General features: G+C 37.0%; 1 protein-coding gene across 1 annotated transcript in view; it reads right to left on the bottom strand.

The window, feature by feature from the left end:
* The window catches only part of CHN2 (chimerin 2), a 225466-nt gene that overhangs the window by 12411 nt on the left and 188651 nt on the right, over nucleotides 1-24404 (bottom strand). Inside the window, exons 7-10 of the mRNA XM_019535388.1 lie at nucleotides 22054-22131; nucleotides 14127-14211; nucleotides 9372-9545; nucleotides 7464-7541 (exon numbers count right to left, since the gene is read on the bottom strand). Of these exons, the coding sequence (XP_019390933.1) occupies nucleotides 7464-7541; nucleotides 9372-9545; nucleotides 14127-14211; nucleotides 22054-22131 (415 nt within the window). The remainder of the gene's footprint in view (nucleotides 1-7463; nucleotides 7542-9371; nucleotides 9546-14126; nucleotides 14212-22053; nucleotides 22132-24404) is intronic.

The raw sequence follows: 24404 nt of genomic DNA, 5'->3' as shown, positions 1-24404 counted from the left end.
ACCTACTAAAGAGGAGGAGATTAGGACTAGCTCATGGGCTTCAAGTAGCACTTTTCCTTTTCAGGCCACATCCTTGTCACATTAATTGACACATCTTTGTCACATTCATTAACACTATTTGTATGTATATAACTTCCCCTCTCTAACCTTTATGTCCCCATTTTTCCAGTCTAAAAATTCTTAGATATTCTAACTCTTTCCCCTACACCCACAAGTGACATGCTCACCCTTTATTTGCACCAGCCTCAATGAATGTATAGCATTCTCACTCTTAAGAGAGGAAAATCACATTGGTTGGGGTGCTGGCTAGCATCTTGAGAGGACTGACCTAATTCCTGGCTCCACAACAAGCTTCATATGTGGCCTGGAGTAAGTCTCTTATTCTCTTTATTATCAACTGCAAATAAGTAAACTGATGATGATCTCACTTTCCTACTTTACAAGGGTGTTGTGAATTTAAATAATTATAATAGTGGAATGCAGGATCCTACTGTAATGGGAAGCATGTGGCCCCTTCGGTAGATAAGTGCTTGAGGCATGGTTTCTACAGTGGGGACAACAAAAGCTTCTTGAAGGGTAATATACTGTTGAAAAGGTTTCAATTTATATTTTCACTGCAGGACAAAACTATTCATGTTGATTCTTAAGGTCCTGTACAAACCTATGGCATTCATCTCAGAGGGATACTCATCAAGATTAACAGGAGCAACACGTATGCTCATCAAGAAGAAATTATACGTTAACGACTTTAAAACAAGCAGCCTTTTTTAATACATCCATCAGCACTAGTTGAATACAGTTATCAATGCTCCTCAGAGAATGTTTACTCTGCCCCAAACTTTTGTTTATCTGCACTACTAGGCATGGTAGCTTTACATTATAAAGCACTGTTTTGGACAACTCTGCTTAATTGCTGTACACTGAGCACTAAAAATGCTACATTGAAAAATAGATGCTTTCAAGATGACAGCAGCTGCATCAAAATAGATAGGCAAAGCAGAATGTTGCTTCAATTATCCAGGTCACTAGTATACTAAATGGAAGTGTTATTTATTTAGCACTTTTTAGAGAGTAGTATAGCAAACATCCTTAAAGTGGCACTTCAGCTATAGTAAATGCCACACAAGCATGCATTTTACTTATCTCTTTGCTTAAAGCTCACTGAAGGAAAACATATTAATCCACAAATCACAAAGCTGTTGCCAAAGGTTGCAACACTTCAAAAACAAATGTATGTCTATTGAAAATACAACCAGAGAAGATTTTGAAAATATAAAGGCATAACATTAAAAATAGATATTTAGTGGTCATTTTAAAGCCAGTACAGCAGACTACATTTATTTTCTCTTTTCTCAGGTTCACTAGATATCTATTTTTATTTATTTTTTAAAGTTAAAAAGCACCCAAAAGCACCAAAGATGAAGCTTTTCACAAACAAAGTCAAAGGCCCAAATAGAAACCAGAAAAGCTTCTTCTCTATTACATAGAGAAAAGAGAGGGTAATACAGAAAAGTCCCCTTTTAAAATAAACTGAATTTCTATAGTTGTCCATACTTTGAAACAAAATAAAATGGCATACAGCATAGCTAGCATGTATACACATCAGTTGTCTGATGTCAATATGAAAAGCTTTTGTTTAGTATTTTGTAAACATTCAGTTAGGCTTTTTCAAATAACACAACTTACATTTTCCTACTCTTTCTTCCACCCAACAATTCTTTCCTTGTTCCTTGACCCTCCCACTTTGCTATGTTATGTCTAAGAGTGGACTCTTCTCTTCAAGTCAAGGACTATGTCTTTTCTATGCTGCACAAAGGGCCTAATACACTTTAGGTACAATACAAATAATAATGTATTGGGAAAGGAATTGGAATCAATATTGTTTTCTGGCTATGCACATTCAATATTGAATTATTAATATTATTGAATTCAATATTACCTTCTACCAAGACATTTTTTTCCCATGATGTCGATTTCTTACTGGGCCAAATCCAATGGTAGTGACTTTTGGACAAGCTAAGGATATCAGGATTTATCCCTTTCTGATTTTTACTGGATCCGTAATTTGCCAGGATTTTAGAAACACCAGTGCACCACTGATATCAATATTAATAAAAGTTTTAGAAGGTACAAAGTACATAACAGCATAACAATTTAGAAATAAAAGATATCAACCAATAAGATAAACAACAGCAAATAATAAAAGGACAGAGTACATTTACTACAATGGCAACTCTGTAGATAACTGACACAATGACTGTTTTCTATGTTATGAGAATGTAGCAGATCAACAACAGCACAGAGAGCAACTGTTGCTCTATAGCACCAACATTCATTCAGTTAAATAAATCCACATTATTCCTTTCATTCTCATTAAGAAATCAGTAAAATAGAACATTGTCACAGTCCCAGTGAGCCTAATTCTTATATACACTATGGCCATTTACATCATTTTGGCAGTGAAAAGGGATCTTAGAAAAAAATAAGAATTTTTTCCATTTAAAAAAAAACCTCTCTCTCAACTTCATCCTCATTTATTAGGTTGAAAAATATATCTTGAGATAATATTCTTTTCCAGTTACCCCAATTTCATATTTCAGCTCTTCTATTTATATAGTGTTAATTTTGTGAAATGTTACTGTCCTTTAAAAAACACTAGGACAATCAGTTATGAAAAGAACCATAATATGGCTTCATTATATCACACAACTACCCTTGAAGTCATTCCACATGGGCAGGTTTATTAAGGCGACAGAGTTTGGGCGACAGAGTTTGGCCTACAATATTACTCAAAACTTTGAACTTCCTTTTGTTTCTCAGGGCCTGATGAAGGGGGTATAAGTTTCAGAATTTGTAAAGACTTCACTTCCTTTTACGCTGTTGTTTCAGGTACTGTATGCTGAGTACCAAAAATGAAAGGGATCCAGCAGTGTAAAATTAACGTTGCTGTTTATTAAGAGAATTATTAGCAGTGGTGCTGCAGCTGTAGCCACGTGCTCACAGACTGAGTTAGAAACATAGAACTGAAAAGAACCTCCTGGGTACGTCCAGATGAGTGTGGCCGTGCGGTATGTGGCGCCACAAACATGTTTGCAGAGCCACATACAGCTCACTGAGGTATTCTCTGTGCTTTAAGGGCACATACTGCCTGTGCGTGCACTGCTCCATTTTTTTTACCTGCTGATTTTTTTGACCCCTGGCACGAGCACCATGTCTGTAGCTCCAGGAGGTCCCCAGGACCCCAGGTAAGGCTGCTGGTGCTGGCCCCAGCCTCCCCTACTGCCCCCAGGATAACTTGCCATGCATCAAAGCACACGTGGTATGGTTATTCTCTAGGGAAAAGTAGATGTGGTGCAAGGTATGCCGCAGCTACTTGTCCCCAGGGATTCAAATGTCCACGTTTGTCTGGATGCTGCCCCTGTTTCCAACCCCCAGCTCTCACTAGCTACCATCATATAATGCCTTTCATACAGTGATCAACCTCCATTTTAAAACTAGTTAAGGTCACTCCTTTTATGCCAACTGGAAGTCTACTCCAGAAGTTCACTCTGGTTGGTTAGAAACTTTAATTTTAACCTGAATGTACTCATAACAGCTGATACTCATTTATTTTTGGTACCAATCTTGTCCTTAAGTTGTTCCTTTTTCCTCCCTGGTACATAATTCTCTTTACATCAGTGTATTTATAAAGAACAATCACATGCTCTCAGCCTTTGCTTTGTTAGGCTAAACAATCCAAGCTTTTTTAGTCTCCTCTTGGAAGACAGGTGCTCCATTTTCCTAATCATCCTTAGCAGCCTCTCTCTGTACCAGCACTACAGAGCCAGCTGGACTTGAGTTTGCTGTTGATCTAAAAACACAGTTGCAAATATGGCAGTTGAAAAGCTGGCCATCATCTGTTGGTTGCAGTGTGTGCGCATTATGAGTGCAGAAAGGGTCAGGACTTCTCCATCAAAATAATTTTCACACAAAAAACCCTTCTTTTCCATAGGAAAATTTCAATTTAGCCAGAAATGTTTTATTTTCTCTTTTGCACACTGAACCACGGCCGCCTGCTTGCCTTCCTGTAGGTGCTTTTATTAGTGCTTTCATCAGTGCAGAAAGCGATTATTTGATAAAAACCTTCTGGGAGATTTGCTGCAGCTGAGTGCACTGATCCTTAGCTCCCTATCTCCATCCTGGCTCAGTGGCCTGGGCGCTAGCGTGCCAATCACACTTTCCTCCCAACTTTCTGGCTCCAGGTTCTGGGTGGGGGAGGAGACTGAACTATAGGGGAGAAGGAGTAAGCGAGCACCTCAACTCTTTTTTTTCCAACCCTGAAGCCAATGTGGGGAGGTAGTGAGGTTTAGTGCCTTTGTTCTCTGCCTTTCCAGTAGCCTTCTAGGCAGCAGGCAGTCAATAATTCCATTTTAGTTCTCTTGGGATGGAGTTATTCTTGAAATCCCTTCCTACAGACAGTTTCCTATCTTGCCTTTTATCTTGATTTAGGAATAACATGTGTATGTTACGAGTGGATGTCAGAACTGTCCTCAGATTAAGCCTCTTTCCCCCCAGTATCATTCTGTGTGGGGTCAGAGTCCTCATCAACCACCTTCACCATCCATTCCAGTGTTCCAGGCATCATTCCTGGCAACGGTATCTTACACAATTTCTGCCTCCCCCCTCCCATTAAATAACAACAAAGCTACCCTTACATTATCTACAGAGGTTACCTTCCCTTCCTTCCACTGCTAGTAACAGTGAAAGAACCCCAGCATCCCACACAGAATCTAAATATAAGCATTGCTTTTAAAATTTGCAGTTTATACCTTGACAAAAATAACTTAAAGAACTTTTTTGTAGTCAGGTTCTCTTAGCCTGTAGAAGCTTCAGGAATTGTTTCCCAAACTATGAAAATTTTAGGCAAAGTGTTTTGATAAGAGGATAGTAACTGCAACCTTTTTAATGTTTAATGTTTTAATGTTTCTCTTAAAAATGGAAAAAAAATCTGAAGAAAGAAGGTAGAAAGGAAAATACTGTACAAGGGAAAGAATTGTATTTTTCTTTATAAGTATAAGACAGGAAAGAAAGGAAATATCTTTTCCCAATCTTGGTTAAAATGCATTAGACACAAATCTGAACAGTAAATATACATGTATATTTAAGTACATATAGTGTCATTAACTAAAGTGTTGGTTTAGTTAAGCGTGGTTTGCAAGATCTGCAGGCTTTAAAAAACTGACCAAAAGTCTGACAAATAGTTTTTGAACTTGTACTGTGAATTCTAACTTATGACGCAAATCATCTTACCTTTTAATATGACAGTACTTTGTTGATAAAAATTAATGAACATGACAAATACACTCTATCTATCTCAAAAAAAAATCTGTATAGTAGGAGCTACATTACATTAGGTGCTTTCTTGATAAGAATTCTGGAAATAAAGCTACAATTAGTTTTTACTGGGTAAAGAGAGATTTTCTGTATATCCAAAATTTTCTAGGAAAACTTAGGGCCCTCATAACATTATGCAGAATAATTTTTCTTTTTAAAAATCAATCCTTTATAATAGATTACTGTATATTCTATTTACTCATACATTCTATTTATACACATTACATTTATTTTCATATTTTAAAAATGTTGTACTTGGAAGGCTTTACAGATGCATCTATTTTATCTGCTATGGTCTTGATTCTGCTATCACTTATTCAACTCCTCCTTTACGTGTTTGCAGGACTGGGGTCTAAGAAGCTAACCAGCCCATTTCAGATGGTCACAGAAGAACTATTATACTGGCAGTTTCACTAATTATGTTTTTTTTCAAAGCCTCATACAACTAATCCTTGCATGATCCCTGGCAGGTAAGATCAGTAGCTTGCCCACGGCTATGCACTGAGTTCATGCCAGAGCAGTTTTTGGTTCCTAGGCTCCCACTCAAAACACTTCATCACAATCCATCTACTGTGCTGCCAACACAGAGTTGCATCTCTTCATCTTTACTAACTAGGCTCTTACCGTAGCATAACATGGGGTGGCCAAGCAGGCCATATACTCACAGCACAGGCAGATCCTGGACTTTGTAAAAGGGGGGTGTGAGAGCAGCAACTGGTGCTGCAGGAGTGGCTGCCCACCCCCAGCTACCTGCTTACCCGTACTTCTCTCTAGCCTCCTTCCCTCCCTGCTCCAAGCAGGCAGACCATGCCATAGAAGGAGCTACTAAATACTTTTTAAAGTCCCCAAATCAGGAAAGAATCTGTTTCCCTCCCCTCCCCAACTCTCAGCCATCTGTCCCCTTCATATTCAGTGGAATGTCCCCTCCCTTCCCATTCCCTCCCATCTCCCACTTGCTGTTTCTGCTGTCTCCAGCTGACCTGGGGCATGGGGGAGCTCCAGAGCTGTTTCTGATGTGTGGGAAGCTGGGCTTAGCTGGGGACAGCAGTGGGTGTTGCTCCCAGGCTGGTGGAGAACACCAGGCTGGTGGAGTGACCCACTGCTGCTGCTGCCACTATTCTCTGTCCGAGCCCCCAAGGTCTGGAACAGTCTGCCAGCGAAGGTGGTTCAAGCACCTACATTGAACACCTTCAAGAGTAAATTGGATGCTTATCTTGCTGGGATCCTATGACCCCAGCTGACTTCCTGCCCTTTGGGCAGGGGGCTGGACTTGATGATCTCTCGAGGTCCCTTCCAGCCCTGATGTCTATGAAATCTATGAAATCTCTACTGAACCAGAACCCAGATCCCCAGGCAGCCAAGCTGTAGTGGGGCAGGAGCACTAGCTTTCCCCAGCCTGGGTCAGCCAGGACAGTGACAGTATCAGGTGGGATGGGGGGGAGGGGATGTGAGACTAAACATGGAGAGGAAGGGTTTGTGGGGATCAGGAGGGAATTAGGTATAACAGGAGGAGGATGGGGAGAGGGGAAGGGTGAGAGAGAACTGACCCAGGCACACTTTTCTCATGTTATGCCTTGAAGAATTTGTACGTTATTTAATGCAAACCCCCATCCAGGCAACTTTTACTGGTAACCCAATGGTGAAAGGCTCAGTTAGGCTATTGCTAATCTAAACCAGGGGTAGGCAACCCCTGGCATGTGTGCAGAATGTGGCATGCAAAGGCATTTTGTTTGGCACTCGCATCTTGGGGAAGGGGCTCGGGCTGCACTGCCACAATAAGAATTGGACCCCTTGCAGCTTCTACGCTATCTATACCTAGCATGCCAACATCTTATAAGTTGAGGTTGTGGCTGCTTTTGGCGTACTGCCCAAAAATGTTGTTGACCCCGATCTAAACTTTTCACTTTACGGTTTCATTATTAGGAAAAGTGCTATAGAAGTTAGTAAATAATCCAGACATCAGTTAATATCCCATGCCAATATACCACTTTCAGCAGCAGAGTAATTGAGCATCTAAAAATCAACATGAATACTATCACTTTTAGCCAAATGCTTAGTTGAAAAACTATTTAAAGTTAACAATACCATACCCCGATCAAAAGCCATTTTAACATCTTCAATGTGCTCAGTGAACCCTGAGACTCTGTAAAGGCCCTCTGACTTCAAACCTACAAAGAAAAAAACTATTAGGTTTATTTCAATCACTAACAAATATTCAGGTTTAAACATCTTTAAAAAAATCAATAAAAATGTGGTGATTCTCTTATGGTAATAACTACATGCATAAAATACAGCACAGGTCATTTCAAATTCTAAACTTCTGAAATTTTTATAGAAGAATTAGGTCATTTTAAAAGATAATAGTTACATGTTATGGTTTCAGTAAGCAGACACATGATACATAACTGAAGATGAAAAATACTGCTATTTGCAGGTGTTGGCAGTGTAAGATATGATCATCTTTTTTTCGTTCTCTTTAGGAAACCTTTGTATTCTTGTCTGTAGCTACTGCAGCTCTTAGTTCTTTCTCCCCCGTGTCCATGTTTTTAATGATAAATGGAGATGCCAGCAACTGGCTCTGCCTTCCTTTAGTCCCATTTGTGCTCTCAATTTTAAATGATATACAATCAATGTACTGCATGTACTGTTCTTCTGCACAACAATATATCCTGCCTGCTGTTCCTCTCATAACTGGAGATCTATTTCTTAGTAATGCCCAGCATCTCCACATCCTCTTTCCTATGAAGGAAGGTGGCAGAAGAGATCACTTCTCTAGGTAAAGTGATCTTGAGAATGTTATTTATTTTAACTCAATGATTCTTTTCTTGTGAGCATACCTTTATGATCACCTACCAGCACCCAATATCCTTTGTAGGGTATTGAAGTTGTCCTAAGACCAACATTAATATTCCAAAAAAGGTTTTTAAAAAGTTATTACAGCAATTATACTATTGAAAATTAAAGAGGACAAAAAGCTTGTGTTGTAACTGATGCATGTAAAAATAATAGATCAAGTGCATTATCAAGCATGTTCCCTCTCAAACCCAGTTTTATCTATTTGTTCTTACAGTGATGATATAATCTTGGCTGAGATTTGCAGAGCAATTCCGGGGATTTAACTACATGTCTTCTGTTAATTTTAATGGAAGACGTGTAGCTTTAAAATCCTATGTTTGATATCAGTGTGTTGCCATGCAGATTACTGTGATGTCATCAGTTCACGATTATGGGATCACTATGCAAAAGAGATGACTAGCACGGGAATGTAGTTTATCATTATTTACATATTACCTATCAAAGGCATACACACGGCCAATATCATATGATCATTTTGCTGTTGCTGTTATTATAATTAGTAAGTATGGCATGCATACCAGTTTAGTAAAACCCTATCACAAGCTAGTGGGTTTTTTTGGCTGCGACATCCTGTCTTGGATGTGGCATTTATCAGTCAAGCCCAGAAAGTACTGTGAATTTTACTATCCTGAGAAGCTTGCAATCTTTTTTTCACATTTTGTATGAGCAATTTCCATTAGCTGTGTTCTTTTACATATGATGTTCTGAAAAGGTTAAAATTAGATTATTCAGAACTTGTTTTGAATTAAAATCTGATTACTTTGAAAAGTAAATAAACCCCTCATAGCTGACAATAGTAAAAAAACAAATGAAAAGGACATATATAAATGACCTTAAGGTTTCTCTTTAAAGTCTGCCCTTTTAAGTATTACATGCAAAATATACACCTAACATAAAAAAAAAAAGATTTAAATTATTTACATTATGAAATTACATGCTGCAAAATGGTGTAGTATTTGTACTCAAATTCTTCAGTCTTCTTCCAGTGTACTTGGGCATATTTATTTTTATCTAACTTAACATGCAAAACAAAGTTGATTTAATTTTGGTAAGTTTCTGTTCTTTTTTCTTTGCAATTCAGTTAATGTTATTGATCTGGTCACATTGTGCTCAAGTTGAATGGATTTTAAAATTTTACAAACCTCTTGCTTCAATTTCTCGAATGCATAAATCCACAACCATGGGTCTTTGTGTATTGTGGGCCTTCACTAGTGTCGTGAGGTCACAGCAGTAGACTCTCTTGATCCTCTTCAGGTCTGGTTGACAATCATTGGGTACATATTTGGAACACTGTTTATGTACGTTTAACCCGCAGTCTGTAAATAAAATTTGCCAAGATTAATATTAAGATTGACTGATTATGTCTAACTGCTGATTTCTTTAACTTATACCAAGCAAAGGGCAAAACCGCCTTCCCTCTCACAAAACAAAAGCAAACACCAAAAAACTCTTCACATTGCTCTCTCGTGACTCCTCTGGCTGATTCAGTGAACAGCGTTGATGGGATTTGGTGACATCCAGCTATGGAGAGAGGATCACTTCAAAGCTTGGATTCTGTGGAAGTGAGAAGTTGGAGCACAGAGATTCAGAAACTACACTGACATACCACAGGTTTTGTTAACAAGATACGGAGCTTCCCATGGATTTTTAGAATTGCTGAGTACATTTAGCTCCAACTGAAGTCATTTAGAGCTGTCGTGATACCACTTAAAATCAGATTACAACATTTATTCAGGTGTCTAAACTGGGGTTAAGTTACCAAATTTCAGATACCTAAGTCTGAGAAAGCTGGTATAGCAATACATAGTTTATGAGCAGGGATCCTGGCTTCCTCTGATAAAAAACAAACAAACCCAATTTTCACATTAAAAAAAAGTAACCCAAAATCCGCATTTTTCCATGATTAAAATGAAACATCACTAATAAATACCATTTATTTATTAGTGGTGCTTCTAACAATAACCACTAATAACCACCACTAATAAACATTAGTGGTGTTTCATTTTAATCAAGGAAAAAAATATGGATTTGGGGATACTTTTTTAATCTGAAAATCGGGGATTTCTTTTTTTTAATCAGAGAAATCCAGGATCCTTGTTTATGAGGATTAGCATGTCCTAAGGATCACATGACCACCTACATTCTTGCAGTTATTTCAGGTGGTTCATTCAAGGTACAGTATCTTATTATATTCTGCTAAATGGTTGCTGCCTTTCACCTCAGACATGTCAGCTTTTCACTGGTGACTGAAGTGGATATAAAATGCTGTGAAAGGCACAGCATAAATCAAAGCATGCACAGTACAAAACTATTCAGATATCTTATTTGAGAGTCAGATTAGTTCCTAGAATACATTGGTGAATTTCTGTTAACTTAAATATCTATATGTGGTTTCCATAAATGGAAATTTTTCTGATTGTTTCCAAAGTCAGCCAAATAATTTTATAGGCATCAGTAAGGCAAATGCCACCTCCACCTGTTGCATTGTTTTGCAGACATTTGCCTTTTATTCTGATTGATTTCCAGTTGCAATTTTCATCGATAGTATGCAAAAATAACCAAGGCATTTAGACTGAAACCTTTCAACTGACCTAATATTTCTGAAGTCATCGCCAGTAATGTAAATATTGTTTTGCATGATGATTTACTTGCTGAACTACTTGCAATACGTTCAAATACTATTTTCCTTGAATTATTTATCACACAAAATTAAACTATTAGTCATTATTAATATTCTGTATTCTTAATGGAGCAGGTATAGTTTATGTGGCTCCACCCTCTGAGGTTTCTTCATATTACATCACTGTATAGTAAAATTTAAGAAAATCTGGCAGCTGCACTTAGGATATTCCCTTTATTACTTTCAATATTTTCTCAAAACATTTTATGTGCAGTTAAATAAAATTGTTTGGTTACTTAGAGTTAATTCCTGGTAATTAAATAGTATGAGTGTTAGGTATCATATTAAATAATTAAGCTTTTCCATAAGCAAGATTTTTTTTAATAATGGAAATAAACCCAACTGTATGACACACATGGTCAATTTGAAGACATTTTTATTTAGGGCTTGATAATCTCAACCACAAATTACTATTAATTTTTATGCATTTAGAATAGTCTTTTCCTTGCTACTAACAAGATACAGGTAGACAAGACAGAGTAGATAAATATAGTAAGCAGGCCATGTACTTACTGCTGTATTTACTTCAATATAGTCAGGGTCAATTTATATGATGATCCACTGATAATTATATGATGATCCACTGATAATTAGGTTCTATATATGGAAAAATTATAAATTTGTTATAATTTTCCAGGTATAGAAGCTAATTATTGAATTTGTCTGCCTCAATGCTACAACAGGAAAAATAAGTCTTGGGGGATCAGATGGCCCTTTTACCCTACGCCCCTCCAACTTCTTCCCTCTGCAGGCCCTTCTTCCCCTTCACTGTCAGATCCTACTCTCCCTAAGCACCTGGAAATGAGGGCAAATTTGAAAACAATGACTTTCAAAACAAACATGCCTGTAGTAATTTGTATACAAGCAAATTCCTATGGGTACATATAATCTTAGCTCATCAAAAATTAGTGTATTTTATCTTTTTGAAACTGCTGCATATTTTAGCACAGGTACTCCATAAATACACTTTCAAGCAGCACTTTTGTACTTACTTATATATAGTGTAATTTTTTTTTTTTTTTTTCTGTTTTTTTGCACCAGTCCTGGAAGCACTGCAATACCAGGTCAATGCATGGAGTGGATGGAGCAAGCTCCAATTCCACCAACCAATACCAAAAAGAATCTGCTGCTCAAGAGCGGATGGGGCAGACCCCCTAGAACACAAGGTCCTCAACAGCTTATATATAGTATAAGCTATGATTAATAACCCAAAGTCAAAAGACTCATGATTTTTATGCAACGCATTGGGCTGGGCCCCATTAGAGTCAACAGCATTTCAAGCCATGGTGACTCCACAGCTCAGCACTACCCAGCACGTGTGTGTATTCCAGATACCCCCCACAAAGGATCCATGTGCTAATTAGCCCCCACTCATGACTGGAACCAGGTGTTCTTCTCACTGGTCCTGGGATCCTCCAAAAATGTATATACAGATGACATCCAGGGCAACCTGGTCTGGCTCCACAATATAGAGGATGTGGGACCATACTAATCATATATGACAGGCTGAGAAGGCAACAGAGGGATTCTGGGTGAAATGTTTGGGGGCCCCATTTGCTGATGTTTACCAGACATTTACACCTGGTGAAGAAACAAGAATCATTGGAAATGAGAGAGAAAGGTGCTGTTCAGCTGTGCGAGTGAAGAGGAAGTAAAAATGTATTCAATACTGTGACTCAACATGACTTTAAAATGAGTCAGCTCTGAAGGGGATTGAGCACAGTACACATTACCATATATTCTATTCAAATAGGTTGCACTGACCTATCCTTAGGGTATATTCAGTATGTTTGCCCTATATGGACCATGTGTTTCATAGTCATGGTCAGAGTTGGCTGTATTTAATCAACTTTATAGTTGATTTGCATTACTAAGCATTTGCTGCTTTTGGAAGTAGTTTAATGATTAGCAGTGCATTTAATGAGATTCCCTTGTAAGCATGAATAAGATGCTTTTTTCCCCTTATGCTGATGGGGGGGAGGGCTTATCTTGTATTTGAGTAAATATGGTAATAACTTACACTTATGAAATTTTCTTTATCCTGAAGAACCCTCAAATTGCTTTCTCAATTTTATATGAAGTGACTTCAGCCCCCAAAGTCAGTAATCATGAGAGCTAAATTTGGCATCTATTTATCAGGGCTCAGAAATACCATGATGCAGAGCAGGAAGAGGCAGACAGTATTATATGCATTTGAGAAAAAATGGAAATTTGGGTCAGTAGAATGTCGTTACCAGATCTGTATGCAAAACATCAAAACATTTTCCAATGCTGCATCAAAAAACATTATGGAGTAATTATTATGGTTTATTGCAAGCTGATTTGCTTTCACTATATTGTGAACCAATTTTTAAAAAAAAGCTATTAAGATGCAGAAGCATCTCAATAAAAGAAATCTAAAGAAACAGAAACATCAGGAAACTAATTATTTTGGATATGAGGCTAGCATTTGTGGTTCCCAGTGACATATGGCATTTTCATTGGTAACAGGTGATAGTCTTTTTTTTAGACAAGGACATTTTTCAACAGTAGGTGGGAAAAAAAGATGAGTTGTTATGACTATTTGCAGGCTGGTTCTGCCACCTTCAGAGCTTGTTTCTTAAGAAGTAAAAAGAACTTTTATATAATATTACAAAGAAGACAACTTGCAAGATCCTAATAAGAATTCCTGACCAAAATGTTGGGTACACATATTTACAAAGTTCTACTGTAAAGATGTCACCATGGGCAAACCAGGGGATAAAACAACCAGGGATAAGTGGGGTGGGGGGGAATAAGTAAGGGATTATTTCCAATTTTGCAATTTTAAACACAAGGTTCAATTTTTTTTTCAAAAGAAAATGTAACATCATTTTTCTTCCTTGCACATTTACATATTCTTATAAGTCAATGTGACTGACAGTCAGAAACATTCTGCCAATAGTTTCTTTGGTCTTTACATATGACAAGCAGGAGGATAATTTCCAAGACACTCAACACTGTTACTCAACCTTACTAAAAATGTGCCTGGGTATGGACCACTACATACACGAGTCCTATTTCTTCTTGTTGATCAAGACAGATAAATAAATGTGTTTCATACTTCTCAGGATTGGGTCAACTGGTTGTTAGTTCACATTTGGACTCACACAGTACAATTTCTTGCTATATCTTGCAAAATTACACTTACATATGCATTTTTCAGGAGAAAGAAAAAAGGATAAATGTTTAAAGCTACCTGAACACCTGACTCCCTGAGCGATGAGCCCCCACATAAAGTTGGCACAGTATTCACACCAGTGAGGACCTCGGAATGTGTGGACCTGTAATACAAATGGAAAAAAGGGGTCATGAGGAGGCAGATGGCCTGACAGATGGAACAAGTAAAAGAGATAAACAACAAAGGATTCAACAGAAGTAGGTCTTCAGCAAGCAGTGCCTGCTTCTATCCACAGTCTGTGTTAAATAAACCCTGGGAAAATAAACTTCCTTTGATCTTGAAGTTTCTTTTCAGTAGGCCTATCACAACATAAAACTGAAGGCTGTATGGCACAAAAGTGAAATGACTTTTTTTGCTAGTTGATGTGTCTGTGCAACCTTCAGAAGAACACAAGTGGCTTTTAAAAAGAAAAAAAAAAATAAAGCTAACAACCCAAAGATTTTTATATCAGTCATTTTAGTGGAGTATCTAAAAGAAAAAAGAAGCTTTTGAGATTCATACTTCATAGCAGGTCATTTAAAGGAGATGGAACTTCTGTGGCAGAAAATCTCTGCTGTTATGCTGTGGCCAAATGCTTCTTTTTGATGCATCTATCCAGCTCCCATTGATTTCTCTTGGACTTCTCTGCGGTAGAGGCCAAAATTTGGCCCCCTGTTTAAGTCAAAGTTCTACCACTTTGAATTCTACAGAGGTCTTATTAGCACAATGTAATTTCAGCCTTACATGGTATTTATACATTTTTTTTTGTTCAAAAAAGGATCACAGAACAAACGTCAATGAGATTACTGTATACTTGAATCAAAAGGAATAATGAATGATTTATGTAGACACTCCAGGCAACTGTTGGGCAGCAGTCCTAGTATTTTGTGCCTCTGAATCCATTGCAAACACAGGCAAACTACTCCCCCCGCCTTCTAAATAAGTAAATTAATCTCACACAGGCACTAAATATTAAAACAGATCTTATTCAATGAAATCACAGTCAATCTCATTTTACTACAGCCCACAGATTAGTAAAATGGTGGTGGGGAGAGAAATGGTATGAAAAGTGCTGACAGAACATAGTTTCCTCAGCTGCCCTTTGCACAAAACACTTGTGTCACCAAATACATGTTAAAACCTGTAATGGAGGATCCTTTTATATTATGCAAGATCATTACTGAGTCTTTTAGTGTCCTGTATAACTGTCTGGTAAAGCATTCACATAATCTTCATTGAAAAAAATGGTAAATAGAAAAGTATATTCCTGTGGAAATGGACACAGCATGAGCTACATTCTGCCTAAAGATTTAGTTACCTTTAACAAAACATAAAATATAAACATTTAGTCTGCAAATGCTTCCTTTTCTGTTGACCATATCCTTTTTAAATTCTTGTTTATTGCTTGTTTATTATTTCAAATTTTAACAAAGTAGGCTTATGTAGGAAAAACACAGTCATTGCCCTTTTCCAAATAAAAACATGGAAAGTTTAACATCAAGCATTCAACTAGCTTATATCTTTGCCCTATAAAGTCTGTGGCTCTGCTCACAACAGTGTATTTTGCATTAGTGTATTGCATGAAGAAAACATGACTTTTGTGTTTAACGGTTTGCTGTGCTCTTATGAACCAGGACTTTCTATTTAAAAATAATTACAAGACAAAATTACTTAAAAAAAATATATACGTTCAAGATCTTATCAAAAGCCTTGATCAGTTTAATACAGACTACTGGCTTTTCTGGTGTTGCACCCAGGAAGAACGTGGATTCCAGTTTAGATGTAACATCTATGGACTTCTTCAGATATGTCTATATTTTCTTGGAAAAGATGTAGGTATTAATACATCAAACTAATGTTTTTTCTCTCTTCCCTTGTTTCACTTTACTCATTTTTCTAAATGGGTGTCTATGTTGATTGATTATATTATCTGGGAAAATGAAGTAATAATACAAACCCATCTCTTTAGTTTAATTATACAAAATACATTTTTACTTAGAATAGCTTGAAAACAAAGTGCTCCTGACTAATTACGCATGTAGTCAGTAATTATGTGAGTAATTGCAGCTGTAAAACAATCTCTGTTCAGCTTAAAGCAATTGGTACTAAAATACTTCAAATTATTTTTCTGAAATGTGTGTGCTAGTTTTCAATAAAACATATACTTATGGAAAACAACACTCTCTATTACTGATTTCATATCTTGTCTCATGTGGGTCAATCAGCATACATGTCAGACTAGCTCCTTAGCTTGTGTAAATAACATCAATTTACATTAGGTGAGGATCTGGCACTTTTGAGTATGGCCTCTGATATAATGCTGTTAGTTACAAAATTTGCAGACACAGTTAATTAGGGCTACATTGTTCCCAATGTTAGACTGGTAATGACATAATGTGTGTCTGCATTTAATTGCAGGTGCAAAATTGTCTTACTAAGGAATATCATTACCCAGATACATAATGGATTCTAAGTGGTTTACAAAAACCAACCTTTTATGAAAGATGATTTGAAAAGTTTATTCTGCATTATTAAAATACCTAGTTTCACATTCTGACTACATATCAGTTGCTAGGCTATTTGTGACACACTTGGTTACTTTACATAAAGCTTAATTTAGCTGATCTCACTGAAGACTTTAGAAAATGGTATCTGATTATCTCCCAGTCTTTTCTTTCACTAAGAGGAAACCAGTTGTCATTATTCATTGAGGGCCAAGTATTGAGCACCATGACTGAGCATCCTTAACTCCTACCCTCACCTTTGAGTTCAGTTAAATCTAGGTATTTAATTTTATTCTATATTGTGGGTGAAGTTACAGATACTAGAATGTAATACCATGCAAAAGGTTGGTCCTTCAGCCTTTACAGTCCAGCAGAAACAGGGAAATACTAATTATCTCACAAGTAAAATGGCTGATCTCTCTTGAGATTTCTAGATGAAAGTATCATGACTATAACATCACTCCAACCCTACCACAAAGTCCTTTAAGAAATGTATCTGAACTGATCTTTTAGCATTTGTCCTACTGTTAACTGTAAAAACTACAATAAAAAAGAAGAATCTGTATTCCTAGAATAACCCTTCATCACACTCCTCCAGTTTTAAGGCTGATGCTGGAAGCAAAATTGCTTTCATGGTAAATAGGAGTCTTGTCTGTTTGGACTGCAGGCCTGGTCCTAGTGCTCCTTTATACTGGAATCAGTGGTCATTTTAGCATTTTAGGATGGGGTGGAATTTTTCATGTTGCATCAAAAGTTTTATGATCACATCCCTTTGCATAGGACTGCTCTTAGGTTCTTGGAAGAATAATCAAGATAACTTTTGAGACCTATTCCATTTTCAGCTATGCATAATGGATTTTCAGCTATGCATAATGGGTAAGGAAGTATGCCTAGACCCCTTGAGCTGGGGTCTGCATACTTCAAACCTGTAGAAAATGTTATGAGAGACAAGTTTTCAATGTAGGCAGGATCTGATATACATTTTAGTAAAATAGGCTATTTGCATAGTCTTTTCCCACTGCTATTTAGCTATAGAATACAGAGGACTCAGGTAGGAGGCAGTACAATAAAATAACATAAAATTCAATATAATATACTGGCATAAAAACAGTGTACTTTCCTGCTTATTCCCATCTTTTTTAATCAGCTTCTCCTTCTCTAGTTTTCTGACTCATTCTATCAAATTCAATGCCATTTCCATTAATTTTCTCCTCTGTCTAAATCTTTCAGTGAAAAGCAGTCTCTCTTTCATATTCATACCCTCTTTTTTTATTAGTAACCTTTGAGCTTTTAGACATATTAATTACACTGGCTTCATGATTTTCTTTTGTTTTTTGTCCCCTTCACTTGCACATGCCTTTGCTTCCAAACAGTATCATCAAGATGCATTCTCTCACTATCTAAAATTAGCATGTGTATAGTGCCTTGTTGTAACTCCATGATTAGATGAGGATTATTCCTGTTTCACAGATGGGGTAACTAAGCCAGAAAACTTAAGTGATTTCATCCAAGTTATTGAAACAATCTTTTAACAGTAATACTATAGAAAGAAATAAGAACTGTCCTAGAAGAAATATGTGCTCTTCATATGTGCTTTCAGGCATTTTTTTGGTTATCTAAGTGGTTTCTTTCTTTTGTACCCAGAGGAAATTAAAGATGTTTATACTTTCACTTGAAAGCAGGACCATTTTATACCAGATCAGGGACTTGGCAGAGTTCTCTTTGACCTCAGGGAGAGCTGAATTGACTCCACAATTAATTTTCTCTTGGCACAATGAAAATGCTACTTCTCATATGTATTATTTGTCCATGAAACTGGTTTTTAAAAAGTCAGTAAGTGAATACTTGTCATCAGTTAACCCCAAATTCTCTTTATATTTTATACTAATACAAATAACTGACGCTATTTCCATCTTTATCCAATGTGCCAAATTTTGCATTGAAATGGGTTTTGAGCCCATCAACAGCTTTTTTTGTTGTTGTTAAATACACAGTACATCCTCTTTAGTCCCAGTGAGGTCCCCAAGGTTCTATGCTGCCGCAGGGTCATTTAATACCATTCTCAACATAGAAGCAGGGCTCTGTGCTATATCACCGAAATCTATGGTAATGGGAAATTTAAAAATTGGAAAAGTAATAGTAGTAACAATAACAAGTAGTAGTAGTAGTAACAACAGGGACAAATTTCGGCCCACAGTCAATCCCTGTTGTCAGAAGGCCTTGCTTTGCAAAGATAACTTTAACATATGATATTGACATATATTTGCTGTGATTTGATTAGCCAAGACCATGTCATAATGGACAAAGAGTAGATACTTTTCAGTTGTGTTATCTCATTTGAGTTCATTCAACAAAATGTGAAGTCCTCCTAGGACTCAGAGGCTACAACACAGAGAGCTAAAACACTCAAAAAGGTACTAATCCATACCTTAGGCTCTGATCGTACAAATACTTGCATAGCTACTTAAGATTACTACTATGAAAAGTGTTGTTGATTTAATAGGACTACACTGGTAGTAAAGTTAATCATGTCCATAGGCATTTCTAGTATTAGTATCTCAATGCGAGTCAAGTGGTGTTAAAGGTAGCACAACTTTAATGTACCAGGAATGTACCTTTTGGTTGTCAAGACATGGCCTCGTTCACAGGTCCCTTCTACCACTAGACATGCGATATGACAAATCAAAGTAATTTTTAACTTCGGTTTCCAAACACTGGTCTGATACCATACAACCCATTCTGACACTTGAAAAAAACATGGGATGTTTCCTGTCAGTTTGTGTCCACAAGAAATGGTTCTGGGAGTTCTTAGACCTGTAGTTTTCCCAGGTTCACACATTGGTAGGGAAAAGGCAGTCTAATTGCTATCTTCTACCTTACTTTTTCACTCCAGAGACATCTTCACATCTGTCTAACACATCTCACCTTACAACATTATACAAATACAAAAATCAGTGTATGACCCAAACCCTTATGCAACAATCTAAAACCAAGTATTTAAAATGCAAAATAAATCCTAGATAGCTTGTAATGGCTTGAATACCTTGAATGTTGGGAGAAGGGTCTATATCAAAAAAGGAGGTTTGGAATCTTGTAATTTTTCAAACTTGTATTCCAAACACAAACATAGCTTCTTGTTTTTTCCAGGCTTTTAAACAGGGTGCAGAGGTAGTTTGATTTAGGTCTGTAGGATTTAGGTGCAAATTTTGCACTTTGAGTCTGTTTCTTACCTCTACTTTTTCCTTTCTGCTAGATCTTAAAGAATGCTTCTGATCAGTTACCCAGAATATATATATTTAAGACTGCATCCCAAGAGGTTGAAAGGTGAAGATTTGTTAGTGCATGTTCACTGACAACAGCACATGCCAAACATTTTGATGGACAGTACATCATGGGCTTTCTGTCCATATACACTGAAATGTATGCTACGCTATATTTAAGGGTCCAGAAAAATAATAAAACCAGTCTCTTTGTATGCTTATGAGCTAGTTAATTATATTTTACATATAAAATACTACAGTACAGTCTCATACTACCCTAGGAGCCATGGGTTCTATCAGTGAGAACTAGGAATTAGCTCCAGTAATTTTCCAACATTTTTCTCTCTCTTTCTTATCTCACTGCTGTTATGAATATATCAATAATTTAAAGGCATTACATGTTGAATCTCTTGTAGTTGACTGTTGAATCTAAATGTTCTGCCCTCAGCATATTGTTAAAGTTTTTTTTTTTTTTTAATTTAACCACTGTGGACATTTCAGTATGCTTCTGTGGAAAACTGAAGATTTTTGCATGGTGAATACATTTGTTTTTTCAAGCAAACATAATCCTTAAGAGTGACCTAACTTTCTGGTTTACATTATAGTCTTAAAATGTTTCTTAAAATTCATATTTTATTCATTAGACTAAAATAAAAAAAAACTTTCCAAAATTGTTTAAAGCTAGGCATTTACGTATTTTAAAACATCATATGATTTGCCAGCTAAACTATGACTCTGTTTAAAACAGAAAGCAATCAAGGGTGTACAACAGCTAGATTGTGCAAATGCAAACTTGCTGGGAACATTTCCAGTTATAAATCAAATCCAAAACAAGGGGAATTTTGAAGAGGAAAGAAAAGAATGTATGGGTCAAAGTAGAAAAAAGTCCTAGTCATGAGAAAATATTTTCTTGCTAAACTGAAACAGTTTTCATACTCAAATGATAATGAGGGCAAAGCCAGAAAGAATAAATATGCTTAAATCAAGAGTATTTATCCTATTTTTTCAGTGTTTAGCAGTGAGATAAATATTGATGTTAATGTGGGTATGGGTTCAAGGAGAGCGAATGTGAGTAGGGGTGTAAAAATGCTTCATGTAAGGCTTTCCTCATTAACATTAAATTATTGATAAATCTCAACCACAGCACAAATGCTGCAGTGAAGTGTAAGAGAAAAGCATAATAGATGAACAGAAAGGAAAGCATGCTTGTTAAATAATTTTAATTAATGTTGATTTCTCCTTCGTTGAGAGGTGAGAGATCAGTAGGATAAAACACTGTTTCTGATAACAAGATGAATTATTCTGACGTTGGCCTGGATTATCAGGGAGCATTAAGAAAATAGTGGTTTTCAGAAACTATAAACGCATTCTTCTCTCTTCTTGTTTATTGGCTTTTCATTCCTCTTATACACTGTATATACACTCCTGATTACTATCACACCACCTTTTAACATCATTAACCATGATAACTGGAGACTGGCACACTCTGGAACTAACACAGTCCCTCTGGCAAAAGCTGTTAGAGCAAGATGACTGGAAGCTTAGTTTCCAAAGCTGAGTCACTTCCCCAGCACATACAGCATTCCAGATGCTGTACTTGAAAAAAAAATCTGATTTTGTACCTATAAGCCAGCAGCAGGCTGATCCATTTAAGCATCCTTGAGTCTGTATAGCTATTCATTTTACTGTGACATGGAAGCACAAGCCCATATCCAATAGCTCTGTGGGACTCCAAGAACGTTCCTTTGGCATACAGCATGTGAACAAAAAGATGTAAGACAATAGCACCTTTGCATATTTTTTTATTCTTAGAAAGTACTGGGGTTTTCTTATCCCTTGCATATGGGAATAGTACAAATGTTGCATTGTTAAAATCTAGATGTTGAAAGTCTGACACATTTTAAGATTAAGATGAATAGCTTGAAGTGCCATTTAAATAAAATGGATATGAGACAAAAGAGCTAAACCATAAATCTGTAATTTAGCTGGATCAGGTCAGATTTGAGAGCAAGGCAGTTATTTATATGAAAAAGCCAAGTGAACATGTTTTCAGAGTACAACCCAAAGATCTTAAAATAGGAAGAATAATGTTTTTTCGATACTTTTCTCAGCCACAATATAAGGAGATACATAAACCAAGTGAAAAAATAAATATGGAAAAACATCATAGAACTTTTAAATCAGAACCAAAACTGTCCTTACCTTAAAATTGTGTGCTTTTTCATAGTTGAAATGGTTGTCATTTTGAGTTAAGGCTGCTCTTCTTACCAAAGAGGTGATCTGTGAATAGGCAAAGAGTTTCAGAGGTTGCCATAAGAGTGCCCCCTTTACTCCCATCTTAACCCCCAGTGCCACTGCCAGGAGCTCTTGGCGTTTTCTTCCTCGCTTAGTCTTGTGAACGACAGCACAGTTTTTCTCATTTTCGAGCCACAAATCCTCAGAGAACATAGTGCTTGGATCCCAGATCTTTTGCCTGTCTTCCTCTGAGCCTGGGAGGCTTACTGTAGTCAGGTTTGTCCAACTGCTTCTAATGTTAGACAGCAGATTTGAAGCAGCTGCAGCCCATTCTGCTGAGACCTCTGGCATGTGACTTGAATGGGCTGTCTTGTGTGATGGAAGGAGCTTCTGCATCTGAATAAGTAACGGCCTGTTTTGCACTATTTCTTAAGGCAAACGTGTGCCTGAAACAATAGCCTGAATTCACGTACTGAGAAATGTCCCCCCTCAGCAAAAGAATCCAGCTAGACACTAAAGAAATACAGACCGGGGGCCAGCTTTATAGCCTCATGCCACAACAAATTTCAAAGGAAAGATCACTTCTACTTGGTAGCATGTTTTTCTTTTTTTTCTTTTCTTTTTTTTTTTAAAGGCTGACTGATCTCTGATGTTGCATCCAATTACATTCAGACTGGAGACTTATATGAGAGATTCCGGTCAGAAACGCCAACAGATTAAATCCTTTAAACCCTGATGATTGTTTAATCTTGCAGGGCTAAAATCTCTTCTTTTTCATATCCCAAGTGAAAAATCTAATAGCACTCCAAGGATTAAGAGTGCTTCTTTGACATGCATTAAATCAGGGTGCTTTGTTGGGGTCCCCTTGGCAGTGAGCAGTTAGATCACTGCAAGGAAAAGTTGCATACAGCAGCCCCCATCATATAGTCTGGGGAAATCCCCATGCCCTGTGCAGAGTCCCACTGAAGATAATGGGGCTCTGAAACATACACAGATCTGATTGGACATTTGGGGCCTAATCAGCAAAACCACTCACTATTCCCATTTCAGTTTTTGTAATATGTATGGTAGGAAACTCAGACAAGAGAGTGGGGTTCTATTCTTATCTTTCCTGAAGTGTTCTGTAGGACATTGGGGATGACACTTAACCTTTGTTTTCTTCTTTCTCAAGCCATTGAAGATGTTACTTACCTTAAAGGAGTGTTGTAAAGTTCATGAATATTTGTACAGTGCATGAGATACTCAAAGAAAAGGTGCTAGAGGGTTATACAATATTAGCAACAGAGTTGTCTCCAACCCTTAAGTAGTAATGCCAACACAACGACCATAGCGACAACTTCTCTTTTTATACCCTCTTTTTCTCACTCATCTTACTCAGACATTAAATCCCTTGAACTGACTTATTTTTGTTAATTTGTAAATTCATCTCTTCCTTTGAGCCTCCATTCCCACTTAAATCTCTTAAAATCCTTAGCGGTTCATCTAATTTACTTACTAAAACAACAGCAACAACATAGCTCACGTGCTCTCAGTAAAAAATGATGATTTGAAAGCCTGTAGGAACAGATGGCCAACCATCAGTACAATCAGGCTGTGCAATTTCATCTAGTGTCCTACTTACAGCTTTTAACAAGTTTGGTAACTTGCAAAATCAGCTTTTCTAATGTGACACAGTGTAGTTACTTTTATTCTGAATTTATTTATTCCTTTTTTTTACATGCAATTCACAGCACCTCTCTCTCCATGCTAATAAATTTAGAAGCTTCTCATAACAAGGGTAGCTAGTGTTTCTTTACCGCTCATATCCTCTTTTGCAACTGAAACAACTATTAACTGATCAGCAAGGAGTAGTAAACAAGCTGCACTGAAATTGCTCTCCCTTAAGGTGTTGTTTGGTGCTATTTCGTATATCATCTTATTTATATGTCCTGTTTATTGTCAACTCAAAACATGGAACTTTGAACCCCCAATTTTCTCTCGTTGGATCAACAGATCAGCGCTTAAATCAGTTATTCAGAATTTTAGAAGAGGACATACAATCTAGTGATTATTGAACATAACCTCAGAAGATATGTGGGATTCTACGATAAGGTCTTCCTCAATTATTTCAACATCTGCTTGAGTGAATTGCTTCTATTCTAACAGGGACTTCTTCAGAGGAGCTGACTTCAGTGGGAAATGGAGCTAGCCATCTGGAAAGATGCTGTAGAGTTTCAGCACATCAGTTTAGTGGTAATGTTCTAAACATTCACCCTTCTGATATCCAGTGTAACTGAACCAAAGTTAGAGAGGCTAGTTTCCTAATAATGATTTAGCAT

Source organism: Crocodylus porosus, unplaced genomic scaffold (genome assembly GCF_001723895.1).
Source record: "Crocodylus porosus isolate Cpor-Errol unplaced genomic scaffold, CroPor_comp1, whole genome shotgun sequence".
In the NCBI taxonomy this organism is placed as follows: domain Eukaryota; kingdom Metazoa; phylum Chordata; order Crocodylia; family Crocodylidae; genus Crocodylus; species Crocodylus porosus.
Note: the sequence above shows the minus strand (reverse complement) of the source record. Positions and strands in the feature narration are given on the sequence as shown.